Consider the following 15,692-nt stretch of genomic DNA (forward strand, 5'->3'; position numbering starts at 1 on the left):
TCAGAAAATGTAATGGAAGAGGAAATAGGAAAACAATCTGACAAAGGAAACAGAAATTGGCAAAAAGCAAAGTAGGGGAGAAAATTAAATTGAATTGAGGATGAAAATGAAAGCTGCTAAAAGGCTGTCTATAAGAATCATGCTCCTGCTCTTATTTTTGATGCCATGTGGATTGATTATTTTGGTGTATCTCAAGATTTGGAGGGCCTGTATCCTGCTTTGTTGTTTTTCACAAAGATCTGTTGAAGTTAAAGCACTAAACCTGTGGTGTTTAGTGTTTTATTTATTTATTAAATTAGAGTTAGAGTTCCTTCTGCAAGAGCAGAAACTCTATAACTGCAGTGAAGAAAACCTTGAGAAGGGGAGTACGTATTATTTACAGTTGTGGTCTTCAAACTATCTCAAAGCTCCAAGTTCCCAGGTTATGACATAGTAACTGCCTCCACTAATTACAATAACTAACATCCATGCATAATGTTATTTATAGACGCACATATTAGCCTTTGCAGAAATGGAGAACATGAAATTGACATGAATTAAAATTAAGCAGCAATGCACAATCATCCTGCACATACTAATCAAATCAGGCTTGTTTAGAAATCTATTTTTGCTCGTTTGAGTGCTGTGTGAGTATGCTAGCCATCTGTGGGCTCTATTTTTGCAAAAGACTATGATGAGAAGGACAACATGACATGACAGGACTCGTAACTGCAGCATCTGCCTTTCGCTGCAGACTTTCAGTGCTGTGCATCCTGCCTCATTATTCTGTATCTTCCAAAAAATTAATAAAATTGCATTTTCCTGTGGGACAAAGTTATCATACCATAAAGTTTTTAAGATGTAAATACAAGAAATGTGACTGACTGACCAGCACATGCTAGAGCTTCACACCAACAACATTATCATGTGTCTGATAGAGTCTCTGCAGAAGTGGCCATCTGGTTGCATTAATCAGTGGTCTCTTTTCTGAGTCATTGTACCTTTACTCAAGTATTAATGGTTAGAATTAGTTAAAGAACCATCAAAAACTTCCCATATTTATGCTGGATGCACATCTATTCTCACTGTGTCCCTCACTATGTGTATTTTATGGTATAATGTCACAAAAATACAGTTCAAAATTGGAGTCATACCTTCAGTAAGTCACCCTTCAATACACAAATGCACATTTGCACGTAGCATAGGCCTGTGGCTGAACTGATCAATCTCATCTCTGTCAGCTCTGCTTATCATCAGGGGGTTTGGTGCTGTCATGGACAGCCTGCGGACACCATCCAATCAATAAAGAACTGGATATAGCACACAACCCAGACAGATTAATTGTTTGTGGCGAATTGAAACCAGTTGAAACCTCCTTCCATTTAAAAACATTGGAGGCTTGAGAATATAGTGCAACATGTGGTTGTGTCCCCCTCCAAGGCTGTGTAGATTTTGTCAACTGTTACTGTCCCCATCAGATTAAAACTCAGAAAATAAATACTTTGCTCACACACATACACCTTTGGCCATTTGTACCACATTAAAATAAAAAAAATCTTGCCATCTTCATTTTTAAACAAAACAGAAAATCAGTTGAGAAATGAAATGTGACCCTTATCCTTTATTTCACAGTAGGCTTAGCTCTATGTTTGATGCCAATGCAAAATAACAAACACAACTTTAAAAAACACTAGTGTTGTTGTTAGAAAATTACACATACTATCATGTTCATATAATTCAATAACAAATCATGTTACCCATTGAACAATGTAATTTGTGTAATTTAATAATTTCCAAATTGTAAAGTTCATTGTATGGTCTGTATTATACGAAATATACAGCTTAATCTATAGGAGAAGTGTATTACTGTTTTTGTCAGCCAGCCTTTTGCTGTAAAATGTCAGACTTATTTCATGTGTTATTACTGGTACAATTTCTTATAATTTGTGTTGTGTAATTTCATTAACTGCGTTGTGTGTTAGATGTATCTTTACCTTCTCCTTGGTACCAGTCTGTGTGGTGTCAGGCCTGGTACGAATGGTGAATGGCGACGCAAGCCTCAGCAGTATGCCCTTGAATGAAGGCTCCATTTTGGGTGAGACAATCTCAAAACAGTCCCTGAATAAGAGGCTCCGATGAGGCTCGATGCGAGCCTGCCTCCGCAGTCCTTCCCCAAGCTGCAGTAGCTCCATGCGAGGTCCCAGAACAAGATGAAAGGGAAAGGCACGGCAAAATGTTGCCAGGCCAATGCGCAGATCACTGGGGTTGATAGACAGCGAGAGGGGGGGCCTCTTGGAGTTCACCGGGGCAGAATTTGAGAGGGAAGGTGGAGATGTCTCCTGGATTTGGAAGGACAGGCAAACAGTGGGAGCAGAAGTTGGGAAAGATGAAGGAGGGGATGGGGATGATGAAGGTGATGCATTGGGTGATGCAGTTGGAGTGGGGCTTGTGGAGTCACCATCTGTGTGTTCTATGTCTTCATTAGGCAATAAGGGGGTTAGAGGTGGCACCTCTTCTACCTCAACTTCTGAATGAAAGATCCGCCTGGCAACAGCTCTGATCAGCCCTGGCATGACCAAGCCAACAACAGGAGCAGGGTTGAAGCAGTGAAGAAGCAACACCTTCCCTCTTCTGTCTGTCTCCTCTGGCTCTCCAACTTTGTCCAATTTTCGTCTTCCTTTTTCCTCTTCATGAGGATCTTTGCACTGGAAGGAGGGACTCTCAGATGAGGCACGGCGCCCTGTAGAGGTGCGAATGTGTTCCAAAATGGCATCAAAGCCATTGAAGAAGTCCTGGAGGTTTCCGCCTACAGCTCGAAGCACTCGTTCATTTTCTTCAAAGCACAGGCCAAAGAACTCCTCACCAAAATGCTCTCGCAGCTCACAGAATGGTACTCCTGAAAGTAGACACAAAACAGGTGTAACCATAAGCTACGACTGTCTACTGAATAAACAGACATTGATACTGCCAGGTGTAATTCGTTGAATTATTTAGCTGTTCAGTCAGTTTGTCTGGGTGACATGCAAAAAAAATAATTTTCATGAAATTTGGTGGAAGCATACATGGGACAAGTATTAGCCCCTTAAATATTGGACCAGATCTACAAAATAGGGATGAAACTACATGTTTTCATCCCAGGCTAACTTTGAACTTACTGGTAAAAGTTTAATCTACACATTGTTTTATCATCATTCAGTATCATTTCTCAGTGTGAAATCTACACTTTGCCTTCAGTTTCTGGAAAATGAGTATCCGCTTCTGCTTTCAGCTGCCTTTTACATAAAATTTTACACTATGTATTTTAGCATAGAATCAAAATTCAGCAAACATAACTCTATGCATATGAGCCAGAAAGTAATCAAAGATCAAAGACCTAAAATAATGAAGAATGATGAGATAAATGAATCATGTCACATGTTTACTGACTAAATAATAACTGAGAAAAATGCATTAAAGGATTATAACCAAAACATTAAAATAAAAATGTAAGAAAATAAATAATTTGGGGGGTATTTCCAGGGCACAACTTATAAACCAGCAGGTTCCACATGGATCACTGAAACCTGATCCTTGTGTACATGTAGAAGACTAAAAAAGAATTCAGTAAAAGTAAAAATGACAAACCCCAGGTCCAGCTTCATATGACTATAAAACCCTCATCAGCCCCATTTTGTCACACAACGTATAAAAAATACAAGTGAGGAGGGAAATCAGGAACGCAAGTGACAACCAGGCTGGCACTGGTCACAACCATACCATCATTTCCTGCAGAGGATACGGAATTTAACCTGAATCTGTTTTTGTGTCATTCTTTTCCAACATGGAGTTTCTTTCCAGTCTTTCAGTAACCAGGCTAAACATATGCTAATACTTTTATCTATGCAGTAAGATGGTATACTGTATGCATATTCAGGCATTGATCAACATCAGACTGAGTCAAATACAAAGTTAGTTTTTTAGTATGATCATGATCCTACAGTCACATACAAATGCACAATGACTAGTTCTCATTTCTCTGTATCAATTCAGAGGTCTACTTCGCAGCACTGTAAGTGTGCTTCAATAATTTACTGAATAACTTCTTCTTTTTCTGGTTTTCTTTTTTCAAATAATATACTGTTTCAAGTTAAGGTTCTTATAGAGGAAAAATGCCATCCAATACAATATCTTACATTTTCAGTCCTCTGAAAAGTAAACAACTTAGATCAAGCCTAAAGATGAAGCTGCTAATTGACTAGCTGATTCACTCTGTAATGATCACTATGGCTATGAGCTTCAGAAACCAAGTGAAAAAAATAAATATAGGACAGTGTGATAGCACTGAACACTGTTCTTTAAAAGTAAAAAAGAGTCATCTGAGGTGGTTTGGACCACAGATGCCTTCATTGACCGTAACACAACCTAGAATCCTCCCTGTGGATGTAACCTGATGCACCTCCAAGTGGATGGAGATCCCAGGGCTGACCAAGGACATTAGATATCCCATCTGGCCAGGGAACACCTTAGGATCCCCCAGGAAGAGCTGAGAGATGCAGCAAGGAGAGGGATGGTGGGGCTATTCACTATGTCTGTTGCCTGCCTGATTCGCACCCAGATAAAGAGGTATAAAATGGATGGATGAATGGATAAAATGCACAAACCAAGCACCATTTTCTCATCAGATGCACAGGAAAGGCTTTCCCAGGTGCTGATTGCATAACAAGCTGATGCCTCAGTAAATCAGTCACTGTAATTACTCATAGATGTGAGCACAAATTGATTTAACGGCATATATTTGCTCTGTGCTTTTATTTACATAAATACAATTGTAACATTTTTGTCATGGCCTGGAGAGTGAGTTAAAGGGAAAAGGACATATTCAGCACATGGGGAGAGGAGGAAGTTTGGTAATTCCGTGGTGGTATGCAGTTCATGCTCTGCAATCCGGGAGAGTGTGGGGAGAAGGAGAAGAAGGAGGAAAAGGGGGAAGTGATTTTAGATGGTACATGGGTGGAAGAGGATGTACTGGGTGACTCACCAGGACACCGCGTATGTGTGTTTTTTTTTCATGTTAGGCTATAGAGACAGTAAAAGCCTCAGCAGTGAGTCACACAGTGGCTGTGTCAGCGTGTGCTTTGTGCATGTGTAAATAACTGTATAACTTGTGTCAGTATGTGCACTAGTCAGGCCATGACACTGGATCTCTCTTTTTCATTAGAAGTGTCTCCCGTGTGTTTTAAAGGCCTAGCCTCTGGGGAATGTTCTGTGTAGTTGAGTAATAAAAATAACTCAGTACAGAACAATCGATCCCGACACAAGAGAACACAACGGAACAGTGATAAAAAGTAAACTAAAATGCATACACACACCCAACAAGATTCAATCACATACAAACCAGCATTTGGCCATACTGACCCTTCCTTCATTTTGTTTTCCAACATCCATGTGAATTATACTTCTGTTTGGTTTACAAACCTACCCATTATGGTCGCCATGTACTGTAGAATTTGTAGAACATCCTCTTCTGAACCAGAATTTTCCAGAAATGGGCACTTTTCCTCTCTTTTCTCTCTTCGCTTTTCCTCACTGCCAACTCCTTGACACCTTTTGAGGACACACACATACATACACATACATATCTTTAGGAAAGATTAGCAAATGAGAAAAAAGATGCCAGTAAGATAACAGTATGAACCTTTCCTATTCATGTCACTTATCACAAATATAACACATATTAAAACCTATTTAATGTATTCCTTTTTTAGTTGATATAATTATGATGTTCAGTGGGGGTTCACCATGCATGAGAAAGATAATTACAGCCCCCTTTCATAGATCTACAAAATTTTAGGGGTTCATCGTTGGTTCGTGCTTTAACCATGCAACAAATTTCATGCAACTCAGTGTAGTAGTATTTGAGTAATTCTGCTGAAGGGCAGACAGACGAACATTGCATTACTCTGAAAAACCAATAAACTGATAATATCTGCATGGTTAAACATCTATGTTTTGTTTGTTTCATTTGTGTTTTACTTAGATAACCCTTAACCTATGCTGTGTACAAAGCTGCTCAAGGTCATCATACCAATGGCTATGACATAAACAAAATAATCTCTCAGTTCTAAGCTCTATAGGCTAACTCCAGTCTGCAAAAATGGAATATCTATTACTTTCCTGTTGCAGAGACCCTGGAAAACATTCCTGCTAGGAATGCACAACATCCACTCTTAATTCAATCCAAAGTCACTCATATAAAAAACAACAACATAGAAATCAGTGTAACCAAATTATAATAATGAAGGTCACTGTAAAATGCTTTCACCCAAGATCATACTAATGTCAAAGCACAATCCACTACATGATCTGAAAGTTAAAAAAAGAGCCAGTTCCACTGTACCTGAATCAGAAACAAATGGAACAAATGATGAATATGTGCAATATAAAAAAGAAAAGCATGAAAGAGAGGAAAAAAGTCCCTGTCCTGTGTCTGTATGCAGAGAATATGAGCCTCATAGATGCTGTTGTTGCAACTACTCTACTGAGTTTTATTATTTTGACAAGAAGAGACAGTCCAAGACAGGAGGTGATGGAGTGTATCTTTATGTACGATATGTGTGTGATGTTCTTTCTGTCTGTCCGCCAAAAAAGAGAGGGCAAAGACATGGATGCAGAGAGAGGGAGGCAGAGACTGACAGAGACAGAACAGGTGTGTGTATGTACATGTGTGAAAGACAGACGGCAAAAGGAAGAAAATGAAAGATAGGAATGCCACAACAAGACAACAAGTAGGTAGGTAGTAGGTAGACAGCAAGTGACAGAGAGAAGAGCTGAGAATAACCAGCAAGAGAGACAGAGAACAAGGAGAGGACAGACAAACCTACCTGATCTCTTGTTGTCTGTAGAATTGTAAGGTTCGCTGCAGAGCCTCCTGAACAGTCTGTGTCTGCAAAACGATGGAAACACGTTAGTACACTGACATATGACTCCATACCTCAAAGCCATCGTGCACATATTTGGTCATTTTAACCTGATAAAATGGTGACCCACAGTGGCCTCCATTCTTGGTGTTTCAAAAACCTTATGAATCAATGTCATAGCATCAGCATAATTTCTTATTGACACACAGTCTTGTTATAAAGTTGCAAGGATGACAAACAGACGTGTCCCGACTACACATTCATACACCTGCACCTCTTAAGCAGACAACCATGCTGAAGTTGATTATGTGTGTAACAAGTGAAGCATATTCATGTTTAATCTTAGGATCTACAGACCTCTTATTAAAGTTAAAACATCAACCAAATCAACCAACCTAAAAAAGGATTTCAGCTGTTATATTGTAAACATATGGTGCTTCTGTCATTATTTTATCATATTTATCCTACATCAGCTGATTTGGACCAGTCTAATACCCTGAATATGTTATTCTCACAGCTTAACCATTGAAGGAAAAACTACAAGATGTCATTACTTATTTAATTTTACAGTTCTGAGTGACATAAAAAAGTGATGACAGTCTTCCCACAGGAAATGGTCCATTAAAAGCTGAGAATGATTATGGGGAAAATAGATTTATACCCTTCAAAAAGACCCATTACGCTACATTACAGTTAAAAAAGGCTACTTGCCATATATTTACTATTTAAGGATTATATGATACCTTATGACACATATCCATCTGAAATGAAAAAAACAAAACAAAACAAAACAAAACATACTCATTCACATTATGTGTTCTAAATACTGTAAACTCAAATTTAATAAAATCAGGAAATGAAACTAATCAAGAAAATTAATACCAAGGACATAATATCAGTATCTTAATCTTGCAACAATAACACCACAATGTCCATAATAAATTTCAGGATTTTCTGTGTGTGTGCGTGCATGCATGCATGTGTGTGTGCAGTTGGTGTATTTTGTGTTTCTGACAGACTAAGCTTAAGAGGGCGGGTCCAATGTGATTATCTGTGATACGGCTCAAATGCAGGGCTGTAGTGACAATACTAGAACACAGTGTGCCAGCTGGAGAGGTCATTGTGAGGCCTCCGCCCACTTCGGACAGATACAGGACTGATTTTGTGTCGGTATATTAAGAGACAGAAAGGGTAGAGGCAGAGGAAGAAAATGTTATATTCTGTACAACAAAAGGATGAGACATTGAGACAAATATGAAGTATGCATCAGGCAGGACTTGTAAAAGATAATTGCAATTTTTTCACTCCTAGTTTAATGTCGGCATGTCCTATCTTTTACTAAAGGAGGATTGTTTACATTTTTATCAAGTTCTTAGAGCCTGACGTTTGCTGCTTGTGTATACATATCATTTATCTTTGCATTCTTCATTTATTTTCTCTTTTATTTGCAGAGCTAAGTGTCAACTTACCAACAAGAGGAGCAACAAGCCAAGACCTTACACGACAACTGTGATGTCCTGTTTGCTAAAAAATACCCAATGGGACATATTTTCTCTGGCTCTCTATGAAAAAACTAGAATTTTATTACATGTCACCATGTCTTTCCCACTTGTGTTTACACCAGTATGGGTGGGTGAGTTTGTATAAGACAGAAACTGTGTTTTCTCGTGGTAATCTAGCCCAGCTGTGTGTCCTTGAATCATCTACTCATTTACTATCCACAAGGTTCTACAACATGCCTTACACACAGGCAAAAACTGTTATCAGCCAGATACACAAGAACACATGTGCAAACACACAGTACACATATGGGCACATCATCATTAGTCTGCATTGTTACAGTCATTGGCCTATTTACTGTATACACAACTCGATACCTCATCACACATTAATCTCACTCACACGCACACAAATGTGCATAGATGTTAGTGTTTGGCAAACAGTGAGCAGAGCTGAGAGATCGCCTAGATTTTGACAAAGGTAAAAAAAAAAAAACACCTACACTGAGAAACAACTGAAGTAAGACAGGCAAAATAGTATGTAATAGGGAGCGAAAATGAACATTTCCATTAAAATCTGTGAACTCTCTTTCACTCTTTCTTTCTCTCTAAGGGCACAAACACCCCTCTTTTTAACTTCCCCTTCTATTTCTCCAGCCCATGTCTTCTTTATTGAATCCTGTTTCATTCTTGTGTTTGCTCTGTTTCTTTACTTTTGGGAGGAGAGCAGAATCTCACCAATGCTCTCTCCATTCCTCTTGCTCTGTTGCTCTGCGGTGCTTTCTCTCCCTGTGTTGCTCAGTCATAATCATCCCTGTTGTATCTCAATCTGCCTTTCCTGAGTGACTGATTCTCTCTTATGCAAATACACTCACATACACACACACACACACACACATGCACACACACACACACACACACACTGAGAGACATATTTCAATAGATCGGCTCGTCTAGTCCCCCTTTTATTCCATCTTTCTTTCCAACTGGTGTGGTCTGTTGTCACAAACTAGGGGGTACTGGTGCTTCAGCACAGTGGGAAAGCTGCCACCACGACTAAAGAAAATAGAAGCTCATACACCAGATGAGACCCCACAAGATAAATCACAGCATGAGATGCATCATGCCACTCAGGGAGGAGGTAAGGAATACAGAAGGAATACAAGAAAACAATTTTGTACCAATATATTTTATATTAGGATTTTAGAGGCCGTCTCTGAGCAAGGTGAAGAAATTATTTTGATGATGAAGTGCAGCAATTTTTGTTGTGATCACGTGTATTAGACTAGCCTGTGCATTATGAACTGACTGTGCAAAATATTGAATAATTTTTTTTTATATAATTCAATTTGGACACAAACATTTTCTGCATGAGTGTAATTTAAAGCAAAAGAAGTGTGTAAGCTTAGCTAAGTGATGATTCTGGCCACAAAACTACATGGTCTAACTGTTTAATCTGCAGAAACTGAATATGTACATATGTCATAAAAGAACCAGTCAAAACATAAGATAAATGCCATATAAGATGTCTGACAGAACCAGCTGTTAAAACAACTGTCTATACAGCTGTGACCCCACATATAGGATGTGGATTTACCACAATGAACACACGGGTACCCTTGTACTCGTTTTCTGTTCATACTTGTGGCCAACACTTAGGCCTTTTGATCAGCATCATGGGTCACTAAGCTAATGGCCACCTTCCATGAGTATACACGAAACAGGGAGAGAGGGAGAGACATAAAATGAATGTTTGCGCACATGTTAATGTGTGTGTGTAGTTGCTTCTGGGTCAGTGTGGTCAGAGTAAAGACAACCACAGAGAGCATGCTCTGTTCTCTCTGTCACGGTCCATTGCAGTCAACAACAGACACTGCCACTGCACGAAGCCACAGTGTGTGTATGTGTAGTTTGATGGAGTGCTGAGTGTGTACATGAGAACAAAACAGGTACTAAAGCTTTGAGTTGTGAGCAAGTCTTGGTGTTGTGGGAAGTTGTGGGAATATGGACTTGTTTCAAATTGTATTTGCTTGTTCATGACAGTAATTAAAACACTGTTATTATCTTGATTATTAACTGATTAGTACTAATAAAACCACTGTATGATTACTGGCAGAGAAAGAAGCTGTTTTGTCAGTCCAGCTAACATACTGTCCAGTTTTTAAAAAATGCAATGCTTACGTGCAAATGCTGGGCATTACATGTTTGCCAGTGGATGTGACAAACCTATCTTTAAGTGGTCTCCTATGCTTTGTTTTTAACAGAAATAGAGAATTGTCATTTGCAGCTGAGAACGTAAGTTGACTCTCATCAGCCATCTCCAGTAAGCGGCAAACTTCAGATGTCTCCCTGTGGTTTTAAGTTTATGATTGTGCTATGTTCTGCCTTGGCAACAAAAAGACTAACTATCACTGCTCTACAACACCAATTTCTCTGCTGCAGCACTCACAGGAATGAGATGACACGGTGCAACCAGTGACAGTTTGGCCTCCTAAAACACAGCTGTATCATTATTATAAGAGGCCAAAGCACTGTATTTAAATCTACCCTCTCCACCCCCCACTCACACACACAATTAGACATAAAGACAAGACCACAAAACTGTTGATCAATTCATCACTTATACATCTGGACATCTGCATCTCTGTGCAACAGTGACTTTTTCTCTGTATGTTTAACATTTTATTTCTCAGGTAATTTTATGGAACGTAACTGTACACTGAAGAAAATATATAAACCACTCTATACGAAGCGATTTGCTTTTACGACATTCACATCTTATGTATACTTTTGTAGGAAGCAGTTAGCAGCAATTGACTAACATATTTTCACAACTTTGAAGATCATTATGGTGTAGCTTTGCATTTCACTCTTCATAGTGGAAACTGAGAACAAGTTATTTGATGCTTCTAAACATCTGACGTTTTGTCTCTATTTCACTTAACCCATAAAGACCCAAACATCCACTGTCTACCAAAACTATCTACTGATCTAAATTGTTTAATACCTGTTGATCCACTAATCCTATCAATTACATGTAAGTAATTGGTGTAAAATGCAGTTTGTCATCTTTTCATGGTCATCAGATATGACCCATGGAAACACCATCATCTTCTATAACATTGATTCACCAGTAAAACCCATGGAGTTTGATCAATGACAGCCGATGGACACACTTGGTTTATGTTCAGTTAATGATAGATATGCTGAAAAAGTCACTTTTTCTTCAGTTTTCTCTGTTTTTGATATAATAACCTTCAAATTTACTCTGAGCTTTTATGAACATCTACATGATCAGTAAATTAAATATGGGAAAATACCTGATTTTCACTGAAAAAACATAAAATACAGAAGATAATATTACAATAAATGGTGATAAATCACTTAAGGAAGGTTAAATATAGAGAAAAATTAATTTGGGAACTGCCATAAAAGTAACACTGGGTCCTCATGGGTTAATACTATGTGTATATGTAGCTGCTGATGAGATTATAACAGGGTTTGATTTGGTCGTTTCGTGAGCAATGTTGTCTTTGTTGCGCTTTCTGCTTTGTCTGCCTGACTTTATCTCTCCGTCTATATTTTATCAGTAGATTTTATTATTGACCAAACACATACCAATAAGGCCTCAAACACAGGAGATGTAATTAAAGCCCAAAATGATGTACCATCACAAAGACCTGAGCAACAGAAAATGTCCTAATCACGCACCATCTATCACAGTTATGCCCTGGTCTAATAGCTGCTTTATTACATTACAGCCTGTACTACAACTGAGACGCACACAGACACAGTGAGGGGCTCATTCGTCACATCAGTACAGATACAGACAGGGCATGGGCATCTCTCTCTCTCCCTCCTCACAACAACATATTTATTATATAATCCGCCAGATGATTCAGGCTATCAGAGGTGAAGGATAAAATGTGTTATTTTCATAGACAGCACAGCACACACCAGAGAATGATGCAAAAACAGAAGTCCTCTGAGATTTAGATTTCAATTTGTAGCAATAACCTGAATTATGTCTTTTTTTTCTGACTGGAGACTTAAGATTTTTTTTTTTTTTTTTTTTGGCTAAACAGATGCTTCTGACTGTTTGGTCCTTGAGTATCATCTGGAAGTACCAACAATGTCGCTGATTTGGTCAGTACAGATGTTGTAAAGCAGATCTACTGGTTTATATAAAAGGCCTCATAGAGTTTTATATTGCTACAGTAGAAAATGGTTTCATTAGTCATGGAAGTAGTGGCACAGTGGAGAACTCATTCCCTGACGGTAGAAAAATGCTTCTATGACACAACTTCTGCATTGTGGCGGTTCTCGTGTTAATAAAAGCATGTCAAGATCTGAGGGCCTACCGTGGGTGAGGTCAGCCGCCTCAAGCTCTCCCCCAGCGAGTCTAGGTTCACCCGTCTCCTCCGTGTCACCCTCTTGTGCGGTCCACTGGGTCCTTGAGGCTCCTCGCCCGCCGGGCACACCGACCTCTCGACGGGACTGCGCCCGTTCCACAGGACCGCTCTGTGCGAGGAGGAGAAGGAGGCGAAGGGGCATCCTCGGCTCTCCTCCGCTGGTTCCAAACCACCTTCCCCTCCGTCTCCCCCGGGGCTTTCGAGCCCGCAATCCGAGCCAACCGAGCTGCTGAAGGACTCGGAGGAGATCTTGCGCGACGATGAGGACATGGTGATGGTGAGGAAGAGGAGGAGGATGGTGATGATGACAGTGGTAGTGTTGAGGATGATGATAATGATGATGATGCTACAGCCGGTTCCGTACCACGTCCACCTCTACGCCGGGGACTCATCAGATTGTGGTGGAGGGGGTGAGTGGGTTGGTGGAGGGGTAGTGGGCTGGATGGGGGTAAGGTCTGTCTGTATGATTATGTATGCATATGAGACGCGTGTTTGCGTGTGTGTGCGCGCGTGGAATCCTGTCCAGGTCTGTGTGTCTATGTGTGAATGTGAGTTGTCTGTCTGCGTGAGACTCAGCAACCTAGGGGAGGGAGAGGGGGGGGGGGGGGGGGGGTCGACCGAGAACGAGAGCACTAACGGCACGCAAACATTTATGTAAGGGAAAGGAGGGGGGTATTGCCTTCTAAAAACCGTCCTACTTTACCCCAAAACAAAATACACCTTGCTCCGTGGGAGGCCAGACCGTATACAGAGGATGCTTCGGAAAAGAGAATAAAAATTTAGGGGGGAAAATGGAGCAACAGTGTTGTTTGTCTTTATGCCTATTTTATCAACCGTTAAAAGGCTGCGTAAACGTAGGGCTCGCGCTGAACTATTTTAACGCAGACGTTACCTTAACTGGTGAAATTATTAAACAGAAAAATGCCAAAGGTCGATAAATTGGAGAACATGTTGGTCCAACACGGTTATCCTGACACATGTTAAATATTCCACCCACACACGGTGAATTCTGGCATCCGGAGAGCGTGGCTTGTCCTATTTTCTTGCCTACTTTAGCCGGAGAGAAATCCCCAAAGTCAAGGCAGATGTGTCTGCTTCCCTCTCTCCTTCGTCCCCTCTCCTCCTCCTCCTCCTCCTCCTCCTCCTTCTCGTCCTCTGCGACAGCGGTTCTCCTGAAACCTATGTGCACCAACTAAACGTCTTGTCATCGTTTGTCCATGTTTCACTTATTCCTCCATCGATGCTCCGTGGCGTGTCGGCGGTCTTTCGGGCATGTTTGGCGGTGTGCGCAGAGAGAGGTGGCCGGAGTAGAGGTGCGCGAGATGGGGAGCGGAGAGAGAGAGTGAGAATGAGCGCGCGCGGTGAGCGGACAGCAGCACGCGCCGGTGATGGTCTGCGCGGCTCAGAGCGGTGTGCCCAGCTCGCGCTATGAAGTAAGCGTCAACGCACAGGCTGGTTTGCGTTCAGATGGACTAAAGCACAACCAATCAGACCACAGATAGAACACACACTGTCAGGTGCATATGTGTCTTTTTTATGAAGCCAGTTTTCTACGGCTAAAATTAGAAAACCTGCTCCTCAGATTGTTTAAATTTCCACATTTTCCAGTGGGTTAATTATACAAACTGCCCACAGGAGCACAAAAAGTTCACCAGGTTTGGGCTTTAAAGTAACTGTAGGCCTACTATTTGCAAACTAATTACATTGAAAACGTTAACAGTCACTGCCAAACTCATTTTTGGTCAGGGGACACATACAGGCCCACAGTGGTGGACAAAATTGTTTGTCTCCAAAACATGATTTCATTTCATAATGTTCCTGAAACATACAGATGCTTGATCTAAGCCCAACAAATATCAGATGAAGTGATTCCTACTGATTCCTATTAACTTTATTACTTTAATATTTACCTATTAAGCAGGGTAGGCCTTGTACATTCAAAACAATCACAAGGCTGTGTCCAAGACTCACCATTTCTATGAATTTCACCATGATCACACCAGACAATGAATACACAACTTATTTGGCTTCTTCTGTGAACAACCATGATTGTGTGACACTGATGGAGAAATGGGCCTAGCTTGCTTTTTGTGAGGAAATTACCAAAATCTCTGTAATTTTAACATGACCAGTGATCATTTTCACCCCTTTAATAGTTTTTGTCCTTGCAGGTAAAATGGACTGAGACAGCGGCTGCTTTGGTGTTGGTGACATGGGTCATGTACAATAACAAATGCAGTCCACTGAGCTGTTTAAGCCAAAACTAAGAGTTTCTTTGCCACAAACAAAGATTTTGCAGACTCATAGAAAAGGTGGCACAATAAAAATATTTGACAGGCCACCATCAATGTCTTTTTTCTAACATTGTATCCCTTAGAATGCCAGTACCCTTCTACTTTTATATACCCAATGTATCACACAATTCATGCTTTAAAACAGTTGGTTAATGTGCAGAAATGCCTAAAAAGGTTAATAATCTTAATTATAGCTGTCCTAATCAATTATTCGATTGTTATTGGAATTTTAATCCTGAAAAGTGTAAAGAGCACACCCTTAACATTATGACATTGTTGCTGTAAATAAACAGGTACCTTAGGTTCCACTTCACTAGCTCAAAATTGCTTTCAAGCAAGATGTGACTGTAATCAAACAATAGTTATGGTCAATAAGCCAAGTTCATGGCGATGTGCCAAATGTGCTCAACATGGAGACAGAAGGACAAATCTGTCTCCATATGCAGATCATGGAGCTGGCAGCAGTGGTACAGGGTTTTTGCTGCCACCCGAGAACAGGATGATGTTCATGTCTGGCACTAATCACAGCCATGACCTTGACCTCGATTGGCAGCACATTTCTGTTCATTAAGAGCCCTAAAGGGACAAGTGGAGGGAGAGAGAGAGAGAGAC

At 40.3% G+C, this 15,692-nt stretch overlaps 1 protein-coding gene across 1 annotated transcript in view; it reads right to left on the bottom strand.

The window, feature by feature from the left end:
* gucy1a2 (guanylate cyclase 1, soluble, alpha 2) overlaps positions 1-14,171 on the bottom strand; it is a 37,091-nt gene extending 22,920 nt beyond the window's left edge. Inside the window, exons 1-4 of the mRNA XM_030151868.1 lie at positions 12,736-14,171; positions 6,840-6,901; positions 5,438-5,562; positions 1,974-2,875 (exon numbers count right to left, since the gene is read on the bottom strand). Of these exons, the coding sequence (XP_030007728.1) occupies positions 1,974-2,875; positions 5,438-5,562; positions 6,840-6,901; positions 12,736-13,056 (1,410 nt within the window). The 5' untranslated portion in view covers positions 13,057-14,171. The remainder of the gene's footprint in view (positions 1-1,973; positions 2,876-5,437; positions 5,563-6,839; positions 6,902-12,735) is intronic.
* Positions 14,172-15,692: the final 1,521 nt, after the last annotated feature.

This window comes from Sphaeramia orbicularis, chromosome 13 (genome assembly GCF_902148855.1).
Source record: "Sphaeramia orbicularis chromosome 13, fSphaOr1.1, whole genome shotgun sequence".
Lineage (NCBI taxonomy): Eukaryota > Metazoa > Chordata > Actinopteri > Kurtiformes > Apogonidae > Sphaeramia > Sphaeramia orbicularis.